Raw genomic sequence first — 24848 nt, forward strand, 5'->3', positions numbered from 1 at the left:
CAGTAATGGCCTCAATTGCCGCCGCTCACAATTGCAATATTGCTCTGCTGTAAAAGACTGTGGCGCTTTTATTTCATAATGAAAGACGGGCCTGAGCAAAGTGGGCTCACGGCTCAGGTTTTCCAGGCTGACGTAGAGCTGCTGCCTCTAGACCCGGTGCTGGTTAGTGGGGAGCCACTGTGAGAAGGGCTGGGAGGTCCTGTTGCTTCCCTGTGGGGCAGAGCGGGCAGGGGGATGGTGTGAGTTATGCTGTGCCCAGGCAGAGGCCTGATTTGGGGCTCGGATGTGCCCGGCTGGGCGGCTCTTGGGAAAGCCTGTGGCCTCAGGCCATTAAATCTGCCCTGCTGCTAATCCAGGACCGCTTGTCAGGGCTGATAGCTGTTAAAAATAGCTCTAGTGGCAGGAGAAACAGTGTTTGGACAATCTGCCGTTCAGGCGCGCAGGGAGGGGTGCTTGGCTCTTGGTGCCACAAACCCTTTTCCCCCTGAGCAAACCTCGTCCGTGCGGGGGCTGATGCCTCGGGAAGGAGCTTCCCACCCACCGAAGCGGATGGGGACACATCTCTGGGTCATTAGTGAGCCGGGCTGGCCCCCGGCCAGTGACCTAGTAGTGAAAGGCTCGATCCCATTACCCTCTCCTGCGCTGCTGGAGTCCTTGATTACATTTCCTAAGAGGTGGAGTTAAGCGGAGGGGGGTAAAGCCTGCTCCATATGCAGCACTCAGCAATCTGGGTTACGGTGCCACTGCCAGGGGCACAGGGTTTGGGGGGGTGGATGGGGTGATACGTTTCAGCAGGGAGGGAGAATATCTCCCAAACTTTGTCCTTTTAGCCCCAAGAAAGCAACAAGGAGAGGGCACCCCCACGTCCTCCATCCTTTCCTACTAAGCACCCTGCCTTTAAGCCCCTACTCTGTGTTACTGCATCAGCAGAGCAGAGGTGCTGCACCCCAAAAAAGCCTTGTTCATCCCTTAATGCAGCATAAGGCCCATTGGGATTTTCCCATAACCTTGCGCTGCCGGTGTCTAGACGAGATTGTAGAAATACTCACTCTTCTTATTAAAAGTAACTTTTTTTTTTTTCAAAAGCTTCTTATTAAAGAAAGTCTAGATTCTCTCCAACCCACTCGCACTTAATTAAAAAGCTCTTAGAAGTGCTGTTAATGACACATTCTAGACTGGAGGATTGCGAGACACCTCTCTGTGTGGGTGGTGCAGCATGGGGGGGGGGTTAGATATGTGTTTTAAGGTTTTTGCATCTTGGAAAGGGGTGGAGGTGGTTGGTGTTCAACATGACCCAGCCTTGATGAGGCATGAGCCACAAGGACAAGCAGATATAGGAGGTGAAGGGCTCATGGCAGCCTGGACATGGGTCTCTTTGACCATCTTGGTTGCTGCTGTTGGTGTATTTTAAGGCTTGGGAGTTGAAATAGTTTTGGTTCCTGGTGTGTCAAACCAGGCTGTTGGGTGTGTGTCACACCTTGCACGCGTGTCCCACTGTGATGGAGCAGCTTGGGCTTCAGCGGGATGCAAGTTGGTGTGGAACTGGGAGCAGGCATATCTCATATTTCTTCAAAAATGCAACTCTTAATGAGCCCCAGGTAGGAACACCCTGGGCACTGGTAAAGCCTCCCAGAAACACCAGGTATTACAGTGGATTTGTGTGTAGCAAGGCTGGAGATAACAGCCTGTGGGAGCCAAGGTGCTGCTGGGTTTGGAGTTCATTACAAAAGTGGTGTAGATCCTCTAAAGCCAGGCTGGGGGGAGAGATGGGCTCTTTCCCCGTGCTAACGTGGTGCTGCTGCTCTCCCAGATCCTGCCCGTGTGGTGAACATGCCCCCTGTCATCTACGTTCCCATCGGGATACACGGATACATCCGCTGCCCGGTCGAGGCAGAGCCCCCGGTCACGCTGGTCAAGTGGAACAAGGACGGGCGTCCCCTGCGAATCGAGAAGGTAACGAAGCCCCCGGGGAGGGACAAAGGGGGATCGGACCCTCATGTCCTTGGGAATCCCTGGTGAGCACCACCAGGCACCCTGTGGATCCAACCTGACTGTCAGGAGACAAGAAACCCCATGGGTGGGATGACTCTGCTTTTCTTTATCAGCTGTGGGCAGAGTTAATGCAGGTTCTTGTGTGGAGCCCTGTGGACACACTGTGTCTCCCAGACCTAGTGCCTGCTTCCCCCTAAAGTTGCCTCCTGATGGCCCTGGTTTATTTTTCCAATGGCAATGGATGGTTAAAAGGCCCTTTTAACAAGTCTCTGTCTTCCTCCAATCACAGTCTGAGCAAGGATATTGGACATTAAATATTTAAAGAAAACACTCAATATTTTAAATTTTTTGCTTAAAGATTAATGATTTGAAGTTTCAAGTCCATTTAAATCTGTTGCTGCTGTGGCTTCCTGGTCCTTGGTGCCCTCAGCCCCTCGGGTGGAGTTGTCTTGTCCACTCCAGGACAAGTTTTATTTAGGGTTAGATTCTGATCTTAAATCTTTTGGGCTGCATGAAGAAGCCTGGCTGTGTGTAGGGAGGAGAGTGGCTTTAAGATAAGTGGCTGGATGCATACAGAGTAGGACAACCCTTCCCTGGAGGGCTGTGTTTGGATGGGCTGATCTTGCCCACGTTTCCTCTCTCTGCAGTAGAGGAGATGCTGGGAATGGGATCGGGTGTCTCCCAGGGATGTGACAGCCGCCCTGGGCGTGGGTGGGGGGCTTGGCTGAAGGGAAAATAACAGGCTGTGGTGGGTGTAGGATCAGTCAGTCCCTCGCTCTCCCTGCTGCAGTATGCTGGCTGGAACCTGCTGGAGGACGGGTCGATCCGGATAGAGGAGGCAACTGAAGACGCTCTCGGCACTTACACCTGTGTGCCTTATAACGCCCTGGGTACGATGGGCCAGTCTCCCCCTGCCCGACTGGTACTGAAGGTAACCTGCCTGCCAAAATCCGGCGTGTTTGCCATGAGCAGTGTCCTCCCGGCACACTGCTGTGAGGGGAACAGCAGAGGCTTGAGGGTGAAGGTGTGCCTGTGCTCTGGTTGGAGAAGTGCTTCCCACCAGGACGGGAAAACCCTGGGGGCACCCTGTCTGGTGTAGCTGGAAAGATCCCGTCGGAGCAGCAGCACGGATTTGAGCACGAGCTGGATCAGCTGCTGTAGGATAATATAAATTATCGGCTGGTGCGAGAATATAAGGCTCTGGTAGTGCTGGGCGAGGGTGGATTGAGGAAACCTCTCCCTGGAATGGCCTTTTTTGCCAACAAAACACTTAGCCCTGCTGGTCTGGGCTTGGGTTCAGGAGGATTTTAATAAATGGATGATTTGAGCTCCACGTGCTCCGGCTGCGTGCGGAGCCTGGGGCACGCTGGGCTCTCAGCACAGTTCCTGGTGCAGCTGGGGTGGGAGCTGCTGCCTCTTCCTTCCCTGAACAAGAAGTCCTGTGCCTGTGAGCAGCAGTGATTCATGGTGTCTCTCTGAGGTTCACATGAGAACACTTTTTGTACCAGACACACACATCCACTGGGGCGGCTGCCGAGGCGAGGAAATCAGGTTGATGTCTGATGTGGTGTGGGTGGGTTTTTTCCTGTTTTAAGGAAGTAAAAACCCAGATGCTGTTCATCCTGGAGAAGAGGAGGTTGTGTGGAGACCTCACAGCAGCCTTCCAGTATCTGAAGGGGGCCTACAAGGAAGCTGGAGAGGGACTCTTCATCAGGAACTGTAGTGCTAGGACAAGGAGAATGGGTTCAAACTGAAAGAGGGGAAATTTAGGCTAGATATACAAAAGAAATTCTTCTCTGTGAGGGTGGTGAGGCCCTGGCACAGGTTGCCCAGAGAAGCTGTGGCTGCCTGGAAGTCTCCAAGGCCAGGTTGGACAGGGCTTGGAGCAACCTGGTTTCATGGAAGATGTCCCTGCCCATGGCAGGGTGTTGGGCTAGATGGTCTTTAAGGTCCCTTCCAACCCAAACCATTCTGTGATTCTGTGATTCTCTGCCCTAGTGCAGTGTTTTTTTGGAGAGAACCTCCCTCCAGGTGTGTAATTTGGAGCCTCTTCAGCACGCATTCTCCACGCAGCTTTCCTTGCAATGCCTCAAGCTTACCCAAATCAGGGATTTGGTTGGTTTGCAAAAGGGCCTGTTTTGGTGGTGGGAGTTGGGGTGGGCTGACACTCCTTGTTTTTTCCCTTGGCTGCAGGACCCCCCCTATTTCACGGTGCTACCAGGCTGGGAGTACAGACAGGAGGCAGGGAGGGAGCTGTTGATTCCTTGCGCTGCTGCCGGAGACCCCTTTCCCATCATCGCCTGGAGAAAGGTACCCGGCCTGCCAGACAAATCTGCAGTGCCTTTGGCTTTTGGTGAATATTGCAGACAGAGAAGCCACACTCTGTCCCGGTAAGAACAAACTGCAGGTACAGCTGCTTCGCTTTGGGCTGAGCCACTGCCGTCCTGTCCCGCAGGTGGGTGGGGGAAGCCCGGCTTGTGGCCACCGAGTGCTGTAATCCCGGGAAACCGTCACGGCAGCATCCACAAAGCTGAAACACTGCTCCCACCCCCGGCCTCCCCCTCCTCTTCCTCGCCAGCACTGCCCACAGGACACCTTCCTCCTTGCCTGGGTGTGAGGTGGTCACCGGCAGGACCTGGCAGCCCTGGCGATGCCGCTCTCATGGCCTCCCATGGATGTGACACCAGAGCACATCAGGGTGTCCAGCAGCATGTCCAGGCAAAGGGCTGGACCAGTCAGCAGCTGTTTTGCTGCCCCACGACTTGAAAGACCCTGGGAAGAAGCTGTTTTAGTGCTGCTGGACTGGATATAACGACTTCAAGATGTCCCTTTTCGTAGAGCAGGGTGTGGTGGCACAGTCTCTGGTCCTCCTGCAGCCTTCCCTTTGCTTCCCACCTTTACTGCTCCCATAAGAAAGCTGTACAGGAGACCTCCTGGGCTCTGTGCCCCCTGTTAGGATCTCATTCCAAGTCTCCTGTCCCCTTCTTAAGGCTCCTGAGAGTGAGCAAGGTCCCAGTGTCACCCAGTGGGCACTGTCCCCAGTCCCTGTGGCATGAGATGCTGAATCTCTGAGCCCCTTTTACCAGCACTAGGAGGACCATGACTTGCACAGATTGCAAGTGCCCTACCTGAAGCTTATTGGCTGTTCAGTCTTTTTCTCCACCTTATTTTAGTTTCCTCCCCTCATCAGTCTCATTCAGGTTTCTTTCCAATCCTACTTGTGCCTTCTGATGGTCCTCCCCATAATTGGAGGGATAAGCCCAGAGCCACAAACTCCAGTCAGGGCTGGCTTGGACTGGGCTTGGTTTCCCAGTGGCAGAAGCAAACTCCTTTGCTCCCCATCAGCCCACCAGCACTGACCAGTCTCTTGAAGGACTCCTGGGCTTGGCAATGGTTACCCCATGTGCCCATCGCCTCCTCTGCTCCTCCTGCTTGGCATCAGCCCGTGGGTCCTGGTGTTGATCAGCAGAGACTCCCACATGAAGAACAGTCGAAGAGGACTCTGGCCAACGTGGAGTTTGCACAACTTTGGCAGATGGGCATGGACAAGTTGTTACAAGATCCATCTTTCTGCTCGGCTTGAGAGATTCCAGGCACCTCCACACCCGCCACCTTCCTGCATCCCCAAGGGGCCTTTGCTGCCCAGACCTCTGACACAAGCAGTCCTGCCTCTCATCTGCTGCTGACTGAGGCTAAGGGGCAATTTGGGCATCTCCTGGGGCAGAGAGTGCCTTCCCCAGCCTGGGAGGGTGTCTGCTGGGGTGGCCGGTGCACCTTCATCCCGCAGCGGTTTCAGCTTTGGATGCTGGAGGTTGAGCCCTGGCACAGGGCTCGCTGTCCGTGCGAGTGCCGTGGGGGTTTCCGCTGGTGTGTGAGTGCTCAGAGCAGCCTCCCTGACCCATGCCTCTCGCGTTGCCCCTCAGGTCCTCTCGGAAACGGGGGAACCGTCTGCCTTGCCACGACCGGAGAGACCGGATCCCCTGCCGGTGGCCGGCGGTGTCCCCTGGGCCGCGCAGGTAGCTTAGTGACCCCGCCGCCGCCTCGCCCTGCCCCACAACCCGCTTCTGAGTCGTGGTTGTTTTTTTTTCCTCTCTCTTTGCCCGGCTCCCCACCCCGCTCCTTGCCCAAGGTAGGGAAGCCCAGCAGGAGCAAGCACAACACGCTGCCCGGCGGCACCCTGCAGATCCGCTCCCTCGGCAAGGACGACCACGGAGAGTGGGAGTGCGTCGCCACCAACATCGTCGCAAGCATTACTGCCAGCACCCACCTTACCGTCGTAGGTACGGGCAGGGAGGGGAAGGAGCCCTGGGTAGAGAGCCCCCCAGGCAACCTGTTGGCAAGGCAGGAGGTAGGGATGCTCCCTGTGAAGAGAACTGTAGTGATGGGACAAGGGGGAACGGCTTCAAACTGGCAGAGAGAGGGTTTAAATGAGACATTAGGAAGATATTCCTTACTGTGAGGGTGGGGAGGTCTTGGCATGGGTTGCCCAGAGATGCTGTGGCTGCCCCAACCCTGGAAGTGTTAAAAGCCATACTGGACGAAGCTTGGAGCAACCTGGTCTAGTGACAGGTGTCCCTGCCCACGGCAGGAGGGTTGGAGTAGATGACCTTTAAAGTTCCTTCCAGCTTAAACCATTCTATGACTCTAAGAGCGATGTATCCTTTAAATGTTATTTACTGGCAGAGCTGCCTTTTTTGGCCGCTTGCAGACACAGTTGTCCTGCTGTTTCCAGCAGAAATTCCAGGTGCAAGAGGAGCCCCCTCGGATCACGGCTTGGGAGCAGCCCCCTTGCCTTTGTGGTCCTGCTCCCCTTTAACCCATGCCCCTCTCCCTGCAGGCACAAGCCCTCACGCCCCAACCAGCGTGCACGTCGTGGCCGCCATGACCTCAGCCAACGTCTCCTGGGAGCCCGGCTACGACGGTGGATACGAGCAGACTTTCTCAGTTTGGTACGGCCCTCTGTGAGTCATCCTGGCATGCTTTGCTCTCTGCTTCTTTTCCTTCCTAGCCGACCCGAGCTTCGAGCAGCCGGGGGGGTGGAGGAGGGTGGTGAGGGTGGCACGCCCGGCTCTGTGCCCGTGGGACGTTGGGTTCCTCTGAGAGGTGGGTGGTGGTGGTGGTGGGATCATGTAGTTCTTGTATTTCCTCTCCTTTCTGTGCTGGCCACTGCCTCCCATCTGCCCCAGCAGGTTTTACTCTGCTTGTGGTGCAGGGAGGTGCTTTGCATTCGTGTAACTCTGCCTCTGGCATCCAATTTCAAGATAAACTGTTTACGGGGCTTAACAGCCAGGGAGAGGATGGAAAATGCAACCTTCAGAGAGCGCGTCCTGGAAGAGCTGTGACTAAGCAGAAATGATCTCTCCTTGCTCTGTGGCTCCCTGGAGGTGGTTAAATCCCAGCTGGGATCATGACCAGCCACTGTGAGATGCTGGCTGGGTCTGAGCCCCTAGGGCTTTGTTCCCATTGCTCCTGTGCCACCCGGCACCCAAAGCCAGTAGGTGCATCCCACCTTCCTGCAGCAGGGCCAGGCTCAGCCCTCTGCCTGTTTCCTGGGGCAGGGGAGGGCAAAATGTAGCTGCAGCAAAATTGGGGTTTTCCTCGGGCTCTGCTCTTGTTTTCTTGTGAAGAGTCATCCTTGGAAATGTGGAGGGGGTGATCCTTTCTCTTTCCAGGCTGTTCTTCAGCCTTTCCTCTTGCTCTCTCTCTCCTTCCTTGCCTTAATTTGCCCCGGTGGAGACTGCTGATAGAGAGAAGAGAAGGAGACACTGCCTGTAATGATTTCTGCTCTGCTCCAGCCTGGGGCTGGGCAGTCTGTCTGGTGATGGAGAGAAGGAATGGATTGAGCAGAGAGGGAAAATGAGGGAGTGAGCTGAGTGGTGCAGACCTTGCTTTGATGAAAATGTCCTTGGGAAGGAGTGGTTAAACCTCTCTGCTCTGGAAACATGGCTGCATCTGCAGCTGCTGCTGCTTTTGCTCTGCAACCTGCTGCCGAGTTCCTGCCTCCTCAAGGCAATTCCAGACCCCACACGGGGCAGAACAGCCAGCAGGGAAAGGTGTTTGCACCGAGCTTGCCTTAAGGAATTTACAAGGAGCTGTAGGGACTTTGGATAGGGAGGCAGCAATCCATCTTGCCCTGACTGTAGGGTGTGATCCCTGGGGACTGTGCTGTGCCCTGGGACCAGGGATCTGGGGCAGTTCTGGGTCATGTAGTGCCATCCAGAGCGTGGCCCATCCGTGCATTTTCCTCCCTGCTGTGGCTCTGGGATGCTCAAGCAAAACATGGCTTCATTTCCTGCGGGTTCACGCTCTCCTCCTGCTGCTGTGGTTGTTGAGGCTGGAAATGCAAGCCCCACTTCCCAGGGATGGCCAGGGCCACCACAGCATCCCTCCTGCACACGTGCTGTACCTCGGCAAGGGCTGTCTCCCGTTCCCCGGAGCAATTAGAGCTGCATTTCCCCTCCACCCTCCCCACCCTCAGCCCCTTACCCTCCTGTAGCTGCCCTCAGCAGCACGGGGGAGGAGGGATGTGAAGGCAGTGGGTTAAATGCTGCAGGGAAACCTGCTCAGGGGCTGCTCTGCTGCCGTGGCAGGGGATCCTGGGAATTGTAGTCCCAGCTGGAGCCGTGGTGATCCAGAGGTTTTCCACTCAGTTTGGTGGAGGCACACTGCACACGTATGGCTCTCCACCGACTTTGCTTCTTTTCATAGCTTGCCATGGCTTCTCCTGCCTCACCTCTTGCTTCCTCATCAGTGATACTATTTCTCTTTGCTCCATCTTTTCCTTCCTGCTGGATTCCCCTGGCTGTGTGCCGGTGGCCACAGATGTGCCCCCTTACCTACACGGAACAGACCATCTGCACTAATCCTTCCCAAATCCTCTGCTGACACTGCCAAAACGTGCAGCTGAGGGCTCAGACTCCCTAAAGCATCTCTCTGACATGAGCACCAGTACTTGCAGTACCATTGCAGTGCAGTGATGCTGCTTTGGGATGTGGGGCTCTTCCACCAAGGTGCTTCCCGGCAGGATAATGGCTTGTGGAGGTGGCTGCACGCTCGTGGGTGCTGGGGTGGCACTGGGATGGCTCTGGGAGGTTTTTTCACCCTGAGTTTGTGGTTAGAGCCCAGCAGAAAGGCTGTGTCCTGCACTCCTGCCAGTGCCTCTGCTGCGCTGCCAAACCCCGAGTGATGCCCCAGGCTGTGCTGGCAGCCCCCGACTTGTGCAAATGTGGCAAAGACGGGGATTTAGCTAAATGTCTCCTGTGGGATGACATGTACAGGGCTACAGCTGAGGGAGAACTTGGCTCTGGCTCAGGAGCTGTCGAGGTATAAATGGGAACAGGGCCCGTCTCCTGCGTCAGCCGTCCCCTTTGCAGCGCTCATGGAGCTGAAATGCTCCAGCTTCCACTTTTTCCCATGGGAATCTGATGGAGATCACATCAGAGCGGGGCTGTTGGCACTGCTGCCGTCCCTGACCCTGCTCAGGGGGTGCAGGTGGTGCACAGCAGAGGGGAGAGCTGGTGGCAGTGTCCCTGTGAGCCGGGGGATGCTGCTGTGACACGGTGGGATGGTGCCAGCTCGTGGGTGGCAGTGGCTGCCCCACGTCCATACACATCACTGCTCTCAAACCAAACCATCGCTCGGGAAAGCTCCATTTTCGCTCGAGAAGTTAATGCTGCCTCTGTCCCCCCTGTCAAAGACACCTTCCCTGAGGATGCTGCCTTCTCTCTTGGCAGGATGAAGAGAGCCCAGTTTGGTCCCCATGACTGGCTGTCTCTCCCTGTGCCAGCTGGTTCCAGTTGGCTACTGGTGGATACCTTGGAACCAGAGACTGCTTACCAGTTCAGTGTCTTGGCTCAAAACAAGCTGGGCACCAGCTCCTTCAGTGAGGTGGTCACTGTGAACACTCTAGGTAGGTCCTCCAAGGGCACAAGGGGAGGGCAGGGATGGGATCTGGGAGGTCTGTGGGGAGAAGTGCCCCGTGTGTCCTGCCTGTTGGGGATGGAGATGATGATCATCAGCAATAGTTTCCAGCCATGTATAAGATAGTTTGTGGAGGGTCCTGGATGAAGCCTGTAGACTTTGCTGGATGCACGAGGCTCCTGAAAGCTTGTCCTGAGATAGCGTGGGAGAGCTGTACTCTATCAGTCACCTTTCAGATCTTCCTCAGGTTCAGCTGGGATCAGGAGATATTGATAGAGCACGAAATCACTTGTACAGCAGGAGAACCTTGCACTGGGCCCTGCCTTGGGGCTGTCCCAGGTGGAGGTGGGAGGAAGCAGGAGTGTTTTTAACACTGTGCCCCTTTTGCTGAAGTCATGACATCATAAGTCCGCTGCTTTTTGAAAAGCCACTTTTCTAGATCAGATTCCTGAGATGTGCCCCAAACTCCTGGAATGTGGGAGCTGCTGCAGTGGTCCTGCTGCTGCTGATGTACCCACGTGGGAAAACATCTTCTGCGCTTCCCCTGCCCCTATCTCAAAGGTGTCCCCGTCCCCTCTGCTCTGTCCCCAGCATTCCCTGTAACAACTCCAGAGCCTCTGGTGTTGGTTACCCCACCGAGGTGCCTAACAGCCAACCGGACACAGCAAGGCGTCCTCCTGTCGTGGCTCCCTCCCGCCAACCACAGCTTCCCCATCGACCGCTACATCATGGAATTCCGCGTCGCCGAGAGGTGGGAGATCTTGGACGACGGCATCCCAGGGACCGAGGGCGAGTTTTTTGCCAAGGACTTGTCCCTGGTAAGCAGGGGCTGTGCCCACACCGTACCTAACTCGATGATCTTGGAGGTCTTTTCCAACCTTCATGATTCTGTGATAAAGAATCTGCCGCAGCTCTGGGGAAGCTTTAGGGGTGGCCCCATCCCTTTGCTGGGGTCTTTGGGGAGGTGGCAGCCTGCAGTGGGGGACCTGACGGGTGTGTCTGGTGTTGCAGGACACCTGGTACGAGTTCCGTGTCCTGGCGGTCATGCAGGATCTCATCAGCGAACCCAGCAACGTCGCTGGGGTGTCCAGTACAGGTGAGGGGTGTCCCGCTTCTCTCCCCGGCTGTGGGGCTGTGGGCTGGGCTGGTGGGTGGGCTCATGGTTGTGACGGGTGTCCAGCTGCCTCCTGGAGCAGGAGAGGACAACCTGCCCCATTTAGTCCTTCCCGTGGAGCACAGTGCTGTCGGTGTCCGCTGGCACATCCTGCGGTGAGCCTGGAGAACAAAGCTCCAGCCGGGCACTGCGCAGCCTGGAAACGGGAATGAAAGGTGGAGAGAGGGAAACGTAGCACTGCAGTGCAGGGTCCACAGGGAAAAGAGCTTTGCAACGGGAGACTGCAACACGCTGCAGCTCCTGTGTGTGTGTTTACTCTGTGCCCGCCCAAGCTCGGGGGTTGCTCGGGCGAGGGCTTGTGGCGGCGATGGGGAAGGCGAGGGCAGCGGGAGGGGACGGGGATGCGGCGAACCCTGGTTTTATGGCTCTCGCAGAAAGCCCGGCTCTGCTGTGCCGTGATGCAGCGGTCTCTCTCTGCCCCCAAGTGGTGCCGGTGTGGTGTGATCTTGCTGCAGCCTCCCTGCCTGCAGCCTCCCTGCCCGCCGCCCTTTCTCCTCACGCCCGATTTTTCTGATGGGGTTTGGCAGGTGCCCTGGCCCCAGTCAGGTGCTGTCCCAGGCTGAAAGCCGGTGCTCCAGCCGATTCCATGTGTGAGCACACAGCAGGAGCGCTGAGGTGTGCAGGGTTTGCATCTGCAGGGGCCCACAGCCGAGGTCTGCTGGGAGTTCAGATGTGCTCACGGTTATTAAAGGGGTATCATGAGGGTTTGGAGCCCAGTTTTCATTGAAAAGCTGAAATGAAGCACTGGCAAACAAGTTAAAATACCTTCTGCTGCTGCAGCAGGTTTTTCAGCCAGGAGATAACTGCAGGTTTGCTGCAGTTGTGTGTGTTTAGACATAAATATGTATTTGTTGGCATGGAGGCTTCTTTCCTGGGTGTCCATCAGCTAACACAGGAAGGTTTGTCAGGTTGCTTCGGGCAGCCTGGTCTAGTTGAAGATGTCCCTGCTCATTGCAGGGGGGTTGGCCTAGATGGCCTTTAAAAGCCCTTTCCATCTCAAACTATTTTATGATTCTATGATGCGGTGTGAGGTCACTAAAACCCTTGGCCCTGAAGCAGCACTGACTGCTCTCCCTGGGTGGGCTGGCTTGGGATCTCTTTACAGAGATTATCGTCCTGATGTACAGTATCACTCCTGGAGACTGTCACTGCCTCCACGCTGTGGTAGGTCCCTATGGAAGGCAGGGGATGGGGCCTAACACCCCGTTGTGTCTGTCCCCCAGACGTATTCCCTCAGCCTGACCTGACGGACGAGGGTCTAGCCCGCCCGGTGCTGGCTGGCATCGTTGCCACCATCTGCTTCCTGGCTGCTGCCATCCTCTTCAGCACACTCGCCGCCTGCTTCGTCAACAAGCAACGCAAACGCAAGCTCAAGCGCAAGAAAGGTGAGTCCCTTCCCGGTGTGCTTCCTCCCTCCCCCCCTCCTGTCTCCTCCTCGTTTCTCCCTCCCTGGTTGTGTTGTGGTCGTAACCTTCTTCCCTGTGTCTGTCTCTTCTTCGTCCGTGCGCGTCCTCAGGTGAAGCCCTGACTTGATCCCTCGGCTGTGCCTGAAAAGCGCCCGTGGTCGGGAGCGGGAGAGGCAGGGTGGGTGAAGAGGCGCCAGAGAAAGTAGCCTGGGAATTCCGAGGGAGCTCTCCCACGTGGTGATAACTCCTAGAGCTGGGGGTTTAGGGCTGGGGTGTCCTCTGAGACACAGATGGGGGTCATCACTCACCTCCTCGAGGTTTCCCCCCCCCGGAGCTGGGGTCTCCAGCTGCTCCCAGCCTGGAGTGGGCAGTGCCACGCTGGGCTAGAGAAGACCCCACAAAGGAGACCCTGCTGCTCTGCTTCCCGAAAGCTGGGACTGCAGCCTCCATGCAGGAGCGGCCAGTAGGGAAAAGGGCTTCTGGGGAGCTGGAGAGGGCAAGGAGTCGGCTCCTTCTCCTCCAGCCCGCGGGGCTGTGGCAGCAGGACGGGCAGGACCCTGTGACGGGAGCTGTTTGTTGTCAGCAACCATTAAAGCACTGGAGCAATGAAACCTTGGCCTCTTGTTGAGTGTCTTTTGTTGTCTTGATGTTGAGTCTGTCTTGTGTCTGTCGTGTTGCGCCTCCTCAGCGTTCTCTCTTCTTTCCCCTTTTTATTCTCTTCCAGACCCTCCTCTCTCGATAACCCACTGCAGGAAGAGTTTGGAGTCCCCGTAAGTATCTGTCTTAGATGCGGCACCAGGTTGTGGGTCTTCAAGGTGCCTCCTTCCTACAGTTATTGCAAAGCTCAAATGGAAATATCTCATCATTACTTGGTTGCTTCTGACAAGTTGTTTTGGGTGTTCCCTGAACTTTTGGGAGCACAGCAGTTCACAAGAGACAAATGGGCTTTGGAGCAGAAAGCAGCAGGGAATGCAGCAAACTAAGCTAAGAGATGACCCTGTTGGATCTGTAAACATTGACCAAGCTGGAGTTGGCTGGTGGAACTCAGTGGCACACCAGCATGAAGGGGCTCCTTGAGAGGACTAGCCTGCCGCATAGAGTCCTCCCTGCCAGCTCAGTACTTTTGAGTCATTCTCTGTTGGCTCTGTTTTTTCTTGGGAAACACATCTTTTCTCATCAGGAGTCCCCTGCTGAAGCCTCTTTCCACTTGTGCCCAGAGGTGGTGGGTCGTGGTGCTGCAGTAACCACAGCTCCTTGTGGAGCCCATCAAAAGCAGGCGTGGCTGCAAATCAGTGGGAGCATCTTCCCAATGGGAATGCGAGAGCCTGGGATGTGGACACCTCATGCTTTGGCTCCTGGACTGTTGCAAAATGTCCTGGTGCTGGTGGATCTGAATCTTGTTTTTTTCTGGTTCATCCACTGCACTGAAATAACCTGCACTGTCTCTGTTGGATCTGCTACCTTTTGCCTCACAATCCTGTTTGTCCAAGGCTTTCTGGATAGGGATGAGGGAACTCTTCTGATGCTCTCTGCCTTTTGAGGCTCTCAGCCTCAAATCTGAATGTTGAGAATGGGAGAAAAAGTTGGTCTGAGCTGATCCATCAGCATCTCCAAGTGAGATGCTGAGTTCTGCAAGAGGGGACATTTACCTGATGTAGCTCCTCTCAGGGCCTTTCCTGGGCATGAATAGCTCAGGTGAACAACTTTGAAGGAGTTGGAAGTGAGCTCTGGATCTGTCTTTTGTCCCGGTGGGCCTGTGGAGCTTTGTTGCTAGGTGTTGGTGGAGCTTATTGCGAGGTGTTGGTGTGAAGTGCCTGCCCCAGGGGGGATGCTGAGTGTGCCGAGCTCCGTTCCCGAGGAGCAGGGATGTTGTGCGCGGCTTCTGGCAAGACTCTGCCATCCTGGTTAGGCCCTGCCCATTTCTCACAGTTCCTCTTGTGAGGGCTGGTGGCACTTTGTTTTCCGGATCCAGACAGTGGTTCTTCTGGGCAAGAAGACCTCCTTTCCCCTCCGGGTGACCGTCCCCTCTCTCGGTTTTATTCCCCTGTGGTCCAGGTTGTCTTCAGGCAAGGTGAGTCCCGAGAGCATCCGCACGCTCCGTCCCCCCTCGGAGTCCTCTGACGACCAGGGTCCGCAGGCCAAGCGGATGCTGAGCCCCACCAAGGAGAAGGAGCTCTCCCTTTACAAGAAGACCAAACGAGCCATCAGCAGCAAGAAGTACAGCGTCTCCAAGGCGGAGGCCGAAGCCGAGGCCACCACCCCGATCGAGCTCATCAGCCGCGGGCCCGACGGCCGCTTCGTCATGGACCCGGCGGAGATGGAGCCCTCCCTGAAGACGCGGCGGATCGAGGGCTTCCCCTTCGTGGAGGAGACGGACATGTACCCCGAGTTCAGGCAGTCGGACGAGGAGAACGACGACCCCGTCGTCCCCACCTCCGTGACCGCCCTGAAAGCGCAGCTCACCCCTCTCTCCTCCAGCCAGGAGTCCTACCTTCAGCCACCAGCATACAGCCCCCGGTTCCACCGGGCGCTGGAGGGTCCCGGCGCCCTGCAGGCCACGGGCCAGGCCCGCCCGCCGGCCCCCCGGGCTTTCCACCACCAGTTTTACGGTTACCTCAGCAGCAGCAGCCCCGGGGAGGTGGACCCGCCGCCCTTCTACATGCCAGAAGTCAGCCCGCTGAGCTCAGTCATGTCCTCCCCGCCGCTGCCCCCCGAGGGGCCCTTCGGACACCCCACCATCCCCGAGGAGAACGGGGAGAACGCCTCCAACAGCACGCTGCCCCTGGCCCAGACCCCCACGGGGGGCCGGTCCCCCGAGCCCTGGGGCAGGGCCGAGTTCCCCTTCGGCAGCCTGGAGCTGGCCCCCGCGCCGTTCCCCCACCAGCTCCAGCCCTGCGAGGCAGCTGAGGGCTCCCAGCCCACCGGCTGCCTTCCTCGGGGGCCGCCCCCCTCCTCCCTCCAGGTGGTCCCCGCGTCCTACTCGGGCATCCTGCCCCTGGAGGCACCAAAGAGCTGGACCGGCAAGTCACCGGGCAGGGGTCAATCCTCCGTGCCCGCTACCACCAAGTGGCAGGACAAACCTATGCAACCCATGGGATGTCAAGGGCAGCTAAGACATACCAGCCAAGGTATGGGCATACCCGTGTTGCCTTACCACGAACCGTCCGAGCCCGTCGGCCCCAGCGGCACAAGCACATTCAGCCTGGACACCAGGTGGTACGAGCCCCAACCCCGACCTCGGCCCAGCCCTCGGCAGGTCAGGAGGGCTGAGCCCAGTTTACATCAGGTGGTGCTACAACCTTCAAGGCTTTCTCCTCTGACCCAAAGTCCCCTCAGCTCCCGCAACAGCTCCCCGGAGCTGACCGCCCGCGCCCGGCCCCGGCCGGGCCTCATCCAGCAGACGGAGGTGTCGGAGATCACGCTGCAGCCGCCCGCGGCCGTCAGCTTCTCCCGCAAATCCACGCCGTCGTCGACGGGATCCCCCGCGCCCAGCAGCCGGGGGGACAGCCCCAGCTTCCGACCGACCACCGCCTTCACCCCCGTGGGCACTGGCTTCTCCAACTCCCAGGGCTCCTCCCTGCCCGTGGACACCATGGATGTTTTCGGAGACATCCCCTCTCCGAGGAGGGCTGGCGAGGAGATTCTCCAACCGGAGCCGACATCCACCACCACGGTAGCCGCCACGGGGTAAGTGTGTGAGCCCCGTGGTGCCCCTCTGGCCCCTTCCTGGCTTCCCCCACCCTGCCTCACCCGCTCCCTCTGACTCCCTCCCTGCCATCTCCATCCCAACTCGTAGGGTCTCTCTGGGCACGCTGCAGCATCCCTTTTGGAGACGGCGTCCCGCGGGCTTTGCTAGGCAGAGGTTGGTGCCGTGGGCATGGGTTGCATGGCCGCTGCCCAGGAGTGCTGGGCTTTAGGGAGGCGACATTCCCAGTGCCGGTGGCACATTTGCCTCCAGCCTGGCCGCTCCCTTGGGAATCTGGGAGCGCTGTGACTCGGGCTACGGGCCGTCCACCAGGCGTGCAAAGGCCTGGCTCCCGGCTCGCTTAGGTAAGTGTCCTGGTGTCACTGGAGGTTGTTTCCTCTTCTAGTTGCTGGCTCTTGGCTTTCTTCGAACGTTAGGGCCGCCGCCGCCGCGCCTCTTGTCTTCCTCCTCTTCCTTCCCGCGGAGTCTAGAGAGCTTTAATGCATGACAGAAACAGCTATCACGGTCACCGCCCCACCTGCAAAAGGGATGCTGCAGCCCCAGGACGCGGGCAGGGAGAGATCAAGGACTTAGCCACACCAGCAGCATGTCAGGAGAGGAGGAAAAATAAAAATAAACTAAGCCCAGCGGAGATCGGGAGGCTGCCGGCACGCTCAGATCCTGCCCTAAAGAGGGATGTGGCTGCACTAGACAGTAGCGGCTGGTTTTCCAGGTACCAGGGTTGCTCCAGGCAAAAGCGTCTCTCTCTCTCTCTCTTTCCTCTCTCTCTTTCTCTCTGTATTTCTCCTCTTTCCCTCCGTCTCTCACAGCACCTTAGACCCCGTAGCCGTGCTTTCGTCCCATCCTTTCGTCTCGCTTCATTTTGGCTTGTTGTCTGGTGGGGTCGAGCCCCCTCCTCCGGCTTGTGGCACAGAGGAGTCGGGGGCCGGGGCTCCCAGCCCCGCGGAGCCGGCGCGGTCGGAGGCGTTCGGAGGAGAGGCGTGTGTTTTGGGGAGGGGGGAGGCAGCGTTTCACCCCGCAGTGCCCTCCGCATTTCACTCCCTCCCTCTGGTACCTGGAAGCGTTATGGCCTTAGAAAACCCCTCCGGCGCTGCACGGAAGGCAGGAGGGCTCAGGAGAGAGAGGATGGGGAGGGAGAGGAGCTGAACGAGCCTGAAATGACTTCTGTGTGCCTCTGGAAACCGCAGCTACGGAGTGATGCAGTTAGGCATGTAGTCATAGTCCATGTCTCCTGGCAGGGCACCCCAAGGAGACCCAGCTCCAGGACAGAGTCGTGTTAAAGCAGCACTGTTGTCCGTGCTTTTATGCAGTGTATCCATTCGCTTCGTTGATTATCGTTTTCGTTACTTCTTTTCCTTTCTCTTCTGTTTCTTTCCCCCTTTCTTCTCCAGCCTCGTTTCGTTTGTGTTTCAGTTTGGTTTCTTTCCCTCCTTTTTCCTTTGGAGTTGTTGACGTGCTGATGTGTTGCGGAGCTCGGCTCCTTGCGGGTGTTGATAACTGCTTTGTTTTTGATTAATCTCAGCTATCTGGGCAGTGTTGTCGAGACAAGCTTCTCCTCAGCTCAATAGGTAAGGGTGATCCATGTCCGAAAGGATGGTGTGGGTGCTGTGGAGGGTGGCCGGGAGCGGGGCATGAGAGGGGACACGGAAGGGGCTTTTCCAATACCATCTCTTCCTTTAAAGGGGAATAAGGAATCCGAAAACACTAGGAAACACCTCTGGACGCACAGTCTCTGTGGCTTTTGGGTTTCCCCTCCCAGCAGCAGGCCACTGCTCCCCTGCCTTTGGGGTTTGGGATGAGCCGAGCTGTTGTCTCCCCATGGCTGCCCTTCCTTTCTTGTAGGACAGTGGCACGTGGCACCTTTGGCCCTGGCAGGGTGCACGAGGGTTGTGTGGTATTAGGAAGGTGAGTGTTGAGGTGGGGCTGTCCTGGATGATCCAAAGCAGGAGGAGCCCACGGCCAACCCCTAGAACCAGGTGAAACAGCCCCATCTGGAGCAAGCAGCTGCAGACAGCTCAGAGCGGGGCTCCAAAAATCAGTCTCCAGCTGCAGTCCAGCACATGGAGAATTTAGTTTCCAGCAGTACTTGGATCTATTTTCTTTTTTCCAAGTCTCCTAAATCATGGAAAATGGGAGCAGTCTTTCTCCCAAGATGGATTGTATGCTTGGCAGCAGCATAACTGTGGTTTCAGGCTGCCAGAGAGGTGTTTTATCCTTCCCAACACAAGTGTAGTCGTAGTAAAATCCCTCCCTCCCCGAAATTCTTGTTGGAGAAATCTCCAAGACTTCTTCTGACCCAGCTGTAATTAAACAGCCCTAAGCAGACCTTGAAAGACTCTCCCAAGAAAATTCCTCTTGGGCTGCCTTCATGAGGCTGGTTTCCTAGATGGCCATGGGCATCCCTGGAACTGGGATGGAGTAATGTGGAGACAGTTTTCAGGCCTTAGAAGCAGAGAATGTCTGTAAAATTGCTAAATCCAGACAGGATCATACTAATTTGTGACCCTGAGGATTGGGAACGCTGACCTATTTGGCTGTCAGCCAGGCTGGTTATGAAAGGAGAGGTGAGATTGCAGATAGGAGCATTTCTAGGGCCAGGCCATGGCCAAACTTCCTTAGGACTGGCCTTACAAAAACTTAAACTTTGCTGCCTTGGATGGGAAGAGTCAAGGTCCTGGCCAATGGTCTCCAACAGCCTGCGGAGCCTTGTTGGGCTGGAAAAGAGCTTCACGAGAGAGATGGAATGCCCAGAGAAATCAGGGGGATGTTTGCAGGAGAGGGAAATTCCTCCAGCTGACCTGGAGGGTTGTCCTGAGGTGTAGAGAGCAGGAGAGGTGAGGAAGGAGTGTTGGGTCATGGTGGTGGGAGCAGGGACAGGATGTGTGCTCTGTGCAGGAGCTCAAACCCCTCCCATCTGAGCCTTGCAGCCTCCAAAGCTCTTGAGCACTTGGCCACCCTCTTCTGTGTTCCCCTGCTGATGGCTGAGCAGGGTATCCCATGAGGAGCAAAGCTGGCACTGAGCCTTGATGAGATCTGGGCTGTACCAGGCTTCTCAAGGAATAGGGAAGCCTTCTGTGAAGACATGGCTGTTTATTCTTTTTTCTGTGGCACTTCCCCGCTCTGGGAGCATCAGGGACATGAGTGAACATGGCTTTAGCACAGCAGAGCTGAGTCCAGGCTCACGTCTGAGTTTGGTGTGGCTCTTGCTCAGAGATCCTGGCTGGCTCCCATCTCCAGTGCTGGGTGCTGTGGGCTGATGGATTTTGAGGAGCAGGATCATAGTGCCCAGCAGGACACTTGCTGTGTCCTTCTCCAAGATGCTGCTGGGAGGCGGAGTTGCAGGAGCGACTCCAGAGTCATTATCACCAAAAAGGGGAAGCCAGAAGAATAAATCTCAGTTAATAAGTGAGGAATCCCGTAAAGAGCCCAGCCAAGTAATTTCTTGATGGTTTGGGGTCATAAAATTGTCAGTGCGTGCAGAGCACAGGGATTTTATACCAGACCAGCCAGATTTCTGTGCTGCAGTAATAAAACCTGAGAGGAGGAGAGGGAGAGGCAGCGTGTGGGCTCGGTGGTGGCTGCAGCGTGGTGGCTTTTGTTAGGTGAAGCTCAGGTAGCTTTTATGGATGGGCAGGGATAAATAATGCTGTTACCGAGTCGGCACCAGGAGTTTTCCCATCTTCTCCTCTTAGGATGCAGCGTGCATCTCCGGACAGGGAAAAGGGGGCTGTCGTCTCCCTGCAGAGGGAAACCCAAAAACCACAGACGAGGCACCAAGCTCCCCCGCCCCTCGGCACCGCAGCCTGCCCTGGGTGGCCCCACCGGCCTCCCTTGCCAGGACAGCACTGCCAATGCTGGGAGTTGGGGGGCTTGGCCATGGTGTAGAGTTGAGTGACGAAGGGACGTCGGTGCCAGGAGTGCGGGAGGAGCAGCACCCCTCGCTCCCTGCTTGAAAGAAAACAGGTTCCCCTTTAAAGACTGTCCATGTGCTGATCCTCTGCATGTGTTTCATGCCTCCTCCCGCTTGGAGAAGTTGTGAGTCCGCTTGTCTGAGTGCGTTTCTCTTTTCTTTCTTAAGTATTATTATTATTATTATTACTATTATTTTATTTTTCTTTTCAGTCTCTTTAATTTACTTATATATTTTTCTCACTCCTGTTTTTCATTTATCTTCCTCTCTCCCCCCTCCCTCTCCCCGTGACTGTATCCCCCTCTTCCTCTCCAGTCCGGCCCCTTTTCCCTCGCCCTCTCTGCTCTCCGTCAGCATGGTGGTGAAGTCCGTTGTGTAGATGAGTTGTGGTGTCTGCAGACCTGTAGAAGGTGTGCTCCTTCCCTCAGCCTCTTCCTCCCTCATTGCTGTGCCTTGGCAGCAGCAGCTCTGGGGCCAGGGGCCGTCACCACTGTGTTTCTCTAGCACCTCTCTGAAGGATCCCAAGCATTCCGGGATGGAGGCAGCAGCCAGAGCTGCCTCAGAGCAAAGTGGGAATTCTGACTTGCAGGAGCCTCCTGTAGGAGAATTGAGCTCTTCATCTGAGGAGGATGAAGGGTTGAAGCACATGGTGGCCGAGGCACAGTGGGCTCCTGTCCAAGTGGATGCTCTAACTGGTCCAAGTGGATGCTCTACCTCATGCAAGAGGATTCTCTAACATGCCCAAATTATTTCTGGATGTCAGTGTCCTGAGGAGAGGAGGAGAAAGGGAATGTGTGTTGAGAGATCCAGGAGGTTAAATATATGTACTGTGCCCTTGAATCTCCTGCACTCTTCCTTTATATGGGTTCCCTTTTTGGGTGGAAAGAGATCGGTGATGCCATCAGGGATCTTCTCCCTTACATCTTTGCTTTGTATGTGGAAGGACATTTGAAGAAGAGCAGCTGAGATGTGTGTTGGGTTGGACACTTCTCCCCTGGCTACCTGCTCCTGTCCTGGGGCTCTCAGAGGTCCCTCAGTACCTTTGCGGCCTCTCCAGAACCTCGCAGTCCATGCAGTTCAGACCCTTGCTCATGCAGAAGGGTTCTCCTTTGGAGACTTGAGGAAAACTGCTGCTCCAGGTGTTTGTGGTGCCTCACAGGCGGCTTTTGTCAGGAGTTCACATGGGCTTCTCAAAGCTCCTTTGCCCAGCTCTACACTGAAGTTTCTAGAAGAGGTTTGCCCACCTCCCTGAGCCTCTCGTCTGTTGGTATTCAAGATCTCCCTCGTGCACGGGCAGCTGCCCAAAATGTTAACTCTGGGGGCAGGAAGAGGCTTTTGGCTGAGCTTAAAATGAAAATTAATTTGAAATAATCAGAGCCCTTTGAAGAAATAAAGGGTGGGTAGAGCAGATAAAATTTGGCTGGTGAGTAGCATCATTCTGTCCTCCTCTGTATCTCTTCCTTGCCAGAGGTCAGACAGTATTTATGGTGACACATGGGTTCAGCACACTCACTGTTTATGTTTGTGTGTATAAATACGAGTCCAATTACAGAGAACTAGTGGAAATGAGCTTCAGGCAATTTCCTCATAATCCCCTGCGTAAATCTGTCTAATTTTGTCAACATGCCACAGTAGCATCTTCTTAGAAAGAAAAAGGAGTGGGAAGAGCAAGAGCCTTCTAAGAGCTGTGCTTGAATAATATCAGCAAATACATGGGAAGAGGTGGTAGAAAGCAGGTGCTGATGGGCAGGATGGTGGCAGGATCACCGAGCCCGACGGTGTCCAGGGCTTGGCACAGGTGAGCTCCATGGATGATGTGGAGCAGCTGAGGCCACCTGCATGAATGTACCTCGTGTGCAAATCATAGAAATGGTGGATATTAAGGGGGAAAACCCTGTTATTGACCATTCAAGCAGGAATTGCTGCAGGGAATCCCGTGCTGTCGGACCTGTGGGTCGCTGTGGTCCTACTGGGAGCCAGCATGTGCGTGGCTGTCCGTGTTGGTGCAGCTCAGTGGCTGGGGTGGGCGGTGTAGCCTCTCTCATAACAGGCTGGTTGCACTTGGGAGCAAGGTGTTTATGCTCTGCAACTGCAAATGTCGCCTTCCCAACGAGGGAGGGCTCTCGCCTGGATCCAGCCAGCAGGACTACCAGCATGTCTAATGAGTTGCTTCATCTTCAGCTGATGTGCTGCTCTGCTGGGAGCTGGAATAGAGGCTCTCTGGGAGCTGGAACAGAGGATCTCTGGGAGCTCTCTGCACATTCACTTTTCTGCTGCAATGGGAAACATGAAAAGGAGCTTTTCTATGCCCAGTGTTTGGGTTTCTCTAGCGTCTGCTGCGCCTCAGCTGCTTCGTCACCTCACGCTGCACTTCCCTGGGTGCTCTCCAACGCTGCCAGCAGAACTCAGAAGCTTTGCAATCGCACACATCTTCAAAAAAACCCCACCCTTCCACTCCCCAAGGGGAAAAATCCCTTGGGAGCTCTTTGCCTGTGCACTCCAGCTGAAGTATCACCGCTCTGGAGCCGCTTGGGATGTTGGATGTGGAGTGTTGCTGTTGTGCTCTGTGGAGATGCACAGCTCCGTGGTGGTGCACAGCCTCTACCTGGAACTCAGGGGAGATGAGGAGCTCCAAACTCTCTGTGGGTGGGTGTGCTCTTGTCCCACAGCCCGGGAGTGCAGGGTCTGTGCTCCAGCCCATGTGTTTGTCTCTTTCCTGCCGCTCCCACCGGCATCCACGGTGTTCTTGCAATGCTGGGTGGGTCTCACCTTGCTGACAGACTGGGAGGACATCATCCACAGTGTTTTGGTGCCAAAGCAGGAGTCTGGACATGCTGATGTTGCCTCCTTGCAGCCAGCTGAGGCAGCTCCTCTGCCTGCCTATCCTGCTGCCTGTGGCTTGCAGGATTTCCTGATCCCTGCCCCAGTCACAGACATCTGAAGATGCAGGAGCTGCCATCAGCACCGTCCTCTGCGTGGTTGTTGTGAGAAGGTTTGGTCACTGACCTCTGGTGACCGAGCTGTGAGAGCAGAAGAGTCATCTCCTTTGAAGATGAAGGCACACTGGTTTAAGTTTTCCTTTCCTTGCTGGATCCTGGCTTCAAGCATTGGCTTTACTGCAGTAAAAGGTGCTTTGTGGATGCCTCCCCTGTTATCTCTGGACACCTTGTCTACAGGTTGCTCGGTGATGACTCAGGTTGACCTGTGGCCTCAGACTTGTCCCTCTGTGCCATTAGAAGTTGGTGCAACTTGGAGGGTCATGGAAGTAAAATGAAGCAGGGGAAGGAGATGGGAAAGCAGCAAGAGGGGGGATGCTGTGATGTGTTATAGATAAGAGCTGGACTGCCCGCTCTCCTAAGGAAAAGGTTTTCCTCTAATGCTCTGCTCTCTACAGCAGTCATGCTTTCCAGGCCTGGGATGGGAAAAACACGTACAGTGAAGGAAATAAAGTAAAAAATCCCTTTGCAAAGGGGAGACTGTTTCACCTTGAGCTGGTTCCTGTAGAAGAGTTCCTCAGGGGCTGGAGCTGGAAAGCTATCCCTTGCAACTGCTGGCTTTCCTGCAGGAAGCACCCCTTTGCAAATCCCCTCCTTGTCCTTGCAATAAAACCTCGTCAGTGTTTCCATCTCCAGCTCCCAGCCTCTTGGTGTTCCAGGAGCAGATGCTCCCGTGCTGTTGCGTTTCTGTTGTCGCCTCTCACAGGGACCTGGGAACGAGGTACCTCTCCCGGCTCTGTCGGTGTGTGCCCTTCGTGTCCCTGTCTGTCGTGTGGCCCCTGGTTTTTTTTGGCTGTGGGAGCAGGGCCAGCAGGATCCTGCCTCCCCGCTGTTTGTGGCGCCGGTGTTGTCCGCCACGGATGGCTCGTGGTGCCCGTCTCGATGCTGCCGTGCCGCTTCTGCCTGTCTCTTTCTCTTTCTCCATCCCAAGGGGTTTCCAACCACCTCCCAGAAATACCTTATCGGACATAGGATCTGCCCCGTCCTTTTTTGTTTAGCAGTGTTGGCATGGCAGGCAGGTGGCAGGTGAGCTGGGGTGCCCGTGTTGGACGTGGCCGGTGGGACCGGCCGGGTCACGGCGCTGCTCGGCAACGTGGAGGGGAGACGTAGGGGCAGCGGGGACGCCTCGCTCCCTTCATCCCACGCTCCAGCACGCCTGGCTGGCCCTGCTCCCTCAGCCCTGGGTCTCTCACCTCTTCCTTTTCCACGGCAGAGCTGGCTGGGGTTGACCGATCCCCCACCGGGGACGTCCAGAGGCCCGAGCGCGGCTGAGAGCCGCTGACGGCGCCTGTCTGCTTTTCCTTCCTAGAAAACGTCCATCTCCGCCCGGGGACGCTGCTGCACCTGAGAGGCTCGAAGCTCTGAAATACCAGCGGATAAAGAAGCCCAAAAAGTCATCCAAGGGCTCCTCGAAATCCAGAAAACAACCCAGTGAGTGTGAGGACCCCACGGTCCCCAACAACATCCCTTCTGTCCCGCTGTGGGCAGAGCTTGGGCAGGTCCCTGCCAGCTCCAATGCTGGGGGTCCCCAAGCCCATTCCTGGATGCTGCCCTTGTTCCCTGCCTCCCAAAGGGATGGCTCCCTGCCAGTGGGTTGTCCCTCCCTTGCTCCTCCAAACCGAGTTCCTGTTCCCTGCATCTCCCTTCTCCATTTATTTTGGATTTGGAGTGTTCATTTCATTTTCCCTGATGCCCAAAACGTGCTCCCTTCTTGCCAAGCGGCGGGTTCAGGGCCAGGCTTGCT

At 56.1% G+C, this 24848-nt stretch overlaps 1 protein-coding gene across 9 annotated transcripts in view; it reads left to right on the forward strand.

Moving 5' to 3' along the window:
* IGSF9B (immunoglobulin superfamily member 9B) overlaps positions 1 to 24848 on the forward strand; it is a 49414-nt gene that overhangs the window by 13683 nt on the left and 10883 nt on the right. For 2 of the 9 annotated variants that reach the window (XR_004360727.1, XM_032709523.1), the window contains exons 8-20: positions 1811 to 1953; positions 2783 to 2923; positions 4186 to 4302; positions 5916 to 6008; positions 6122 to 6272; positions 6830 to 6953; positions 9726 to 9901; positions 10504 to 10730; positions 10924 to 11008; positions 12310 to 12471; positions 13217 to 13262; positions 14548 to 16179; positions 24414 to 24535. Coding sequence is in view for 5 of the 9 variants with exons in the window: in XM_032709523.1 (XP_032565414.1) it covers positions 1811 to 1953; positions 2783 to 2923; positions 4186 to 4302; positions 5916 to 6008; positions 6122 to 6272; positions 6830 to 6953; positions 9726 to 9901; positions 10504 to 10730; positions 10924 to 11008; positions 12310 to 12471; positions 13217 to 13262; positions 14548 to 16179; positions 24414 to 24535 (3219 nt within the window). In the remaining 4 variants the exon portion in view is untranslated. Of the gene's footprint in view, positions 1 to 1810; positions 1954 to 2782; positions 2924 to 4185; positions 4303 to 5915; positions 6009 to 6121; positions 6273 to 6829; positions 6954 to 9725; positions 9902 to 10503; positions 10731 to 10923; positions 11009 to 12309; positions 12472 to 13216; positions 13263 to 14547; positions 16180 to 16288; positions 16355 to 16583; positions 16911 to 17720; positions 17767 to 24413; positions 24536 to 24848 lie in introns of those variants that run through there. The other 7 variants (XR_004360728.1, XR_004360729.1, XR_004360730.1 and 4 more) reach the window with 7 other exon arrangements.

The sequence above is a fragment of the Chiroxiphia lanceolata genome, chromosome 23 (genome assembly GCF_009829145.1).
Source record: "Chiroxiphia lanceolata isolate bChiLan1 chromosome 23, bChiLan1.pri, whole genome shotgun sequence".
Classification (NCBI taxonomy): domain Eukaryota; kingdom Metazoa; phylum Chordata; class Aves; order Passeriformes; family Pipridae; genus Chiroxiphia; species Chiroxiphia lanceolata.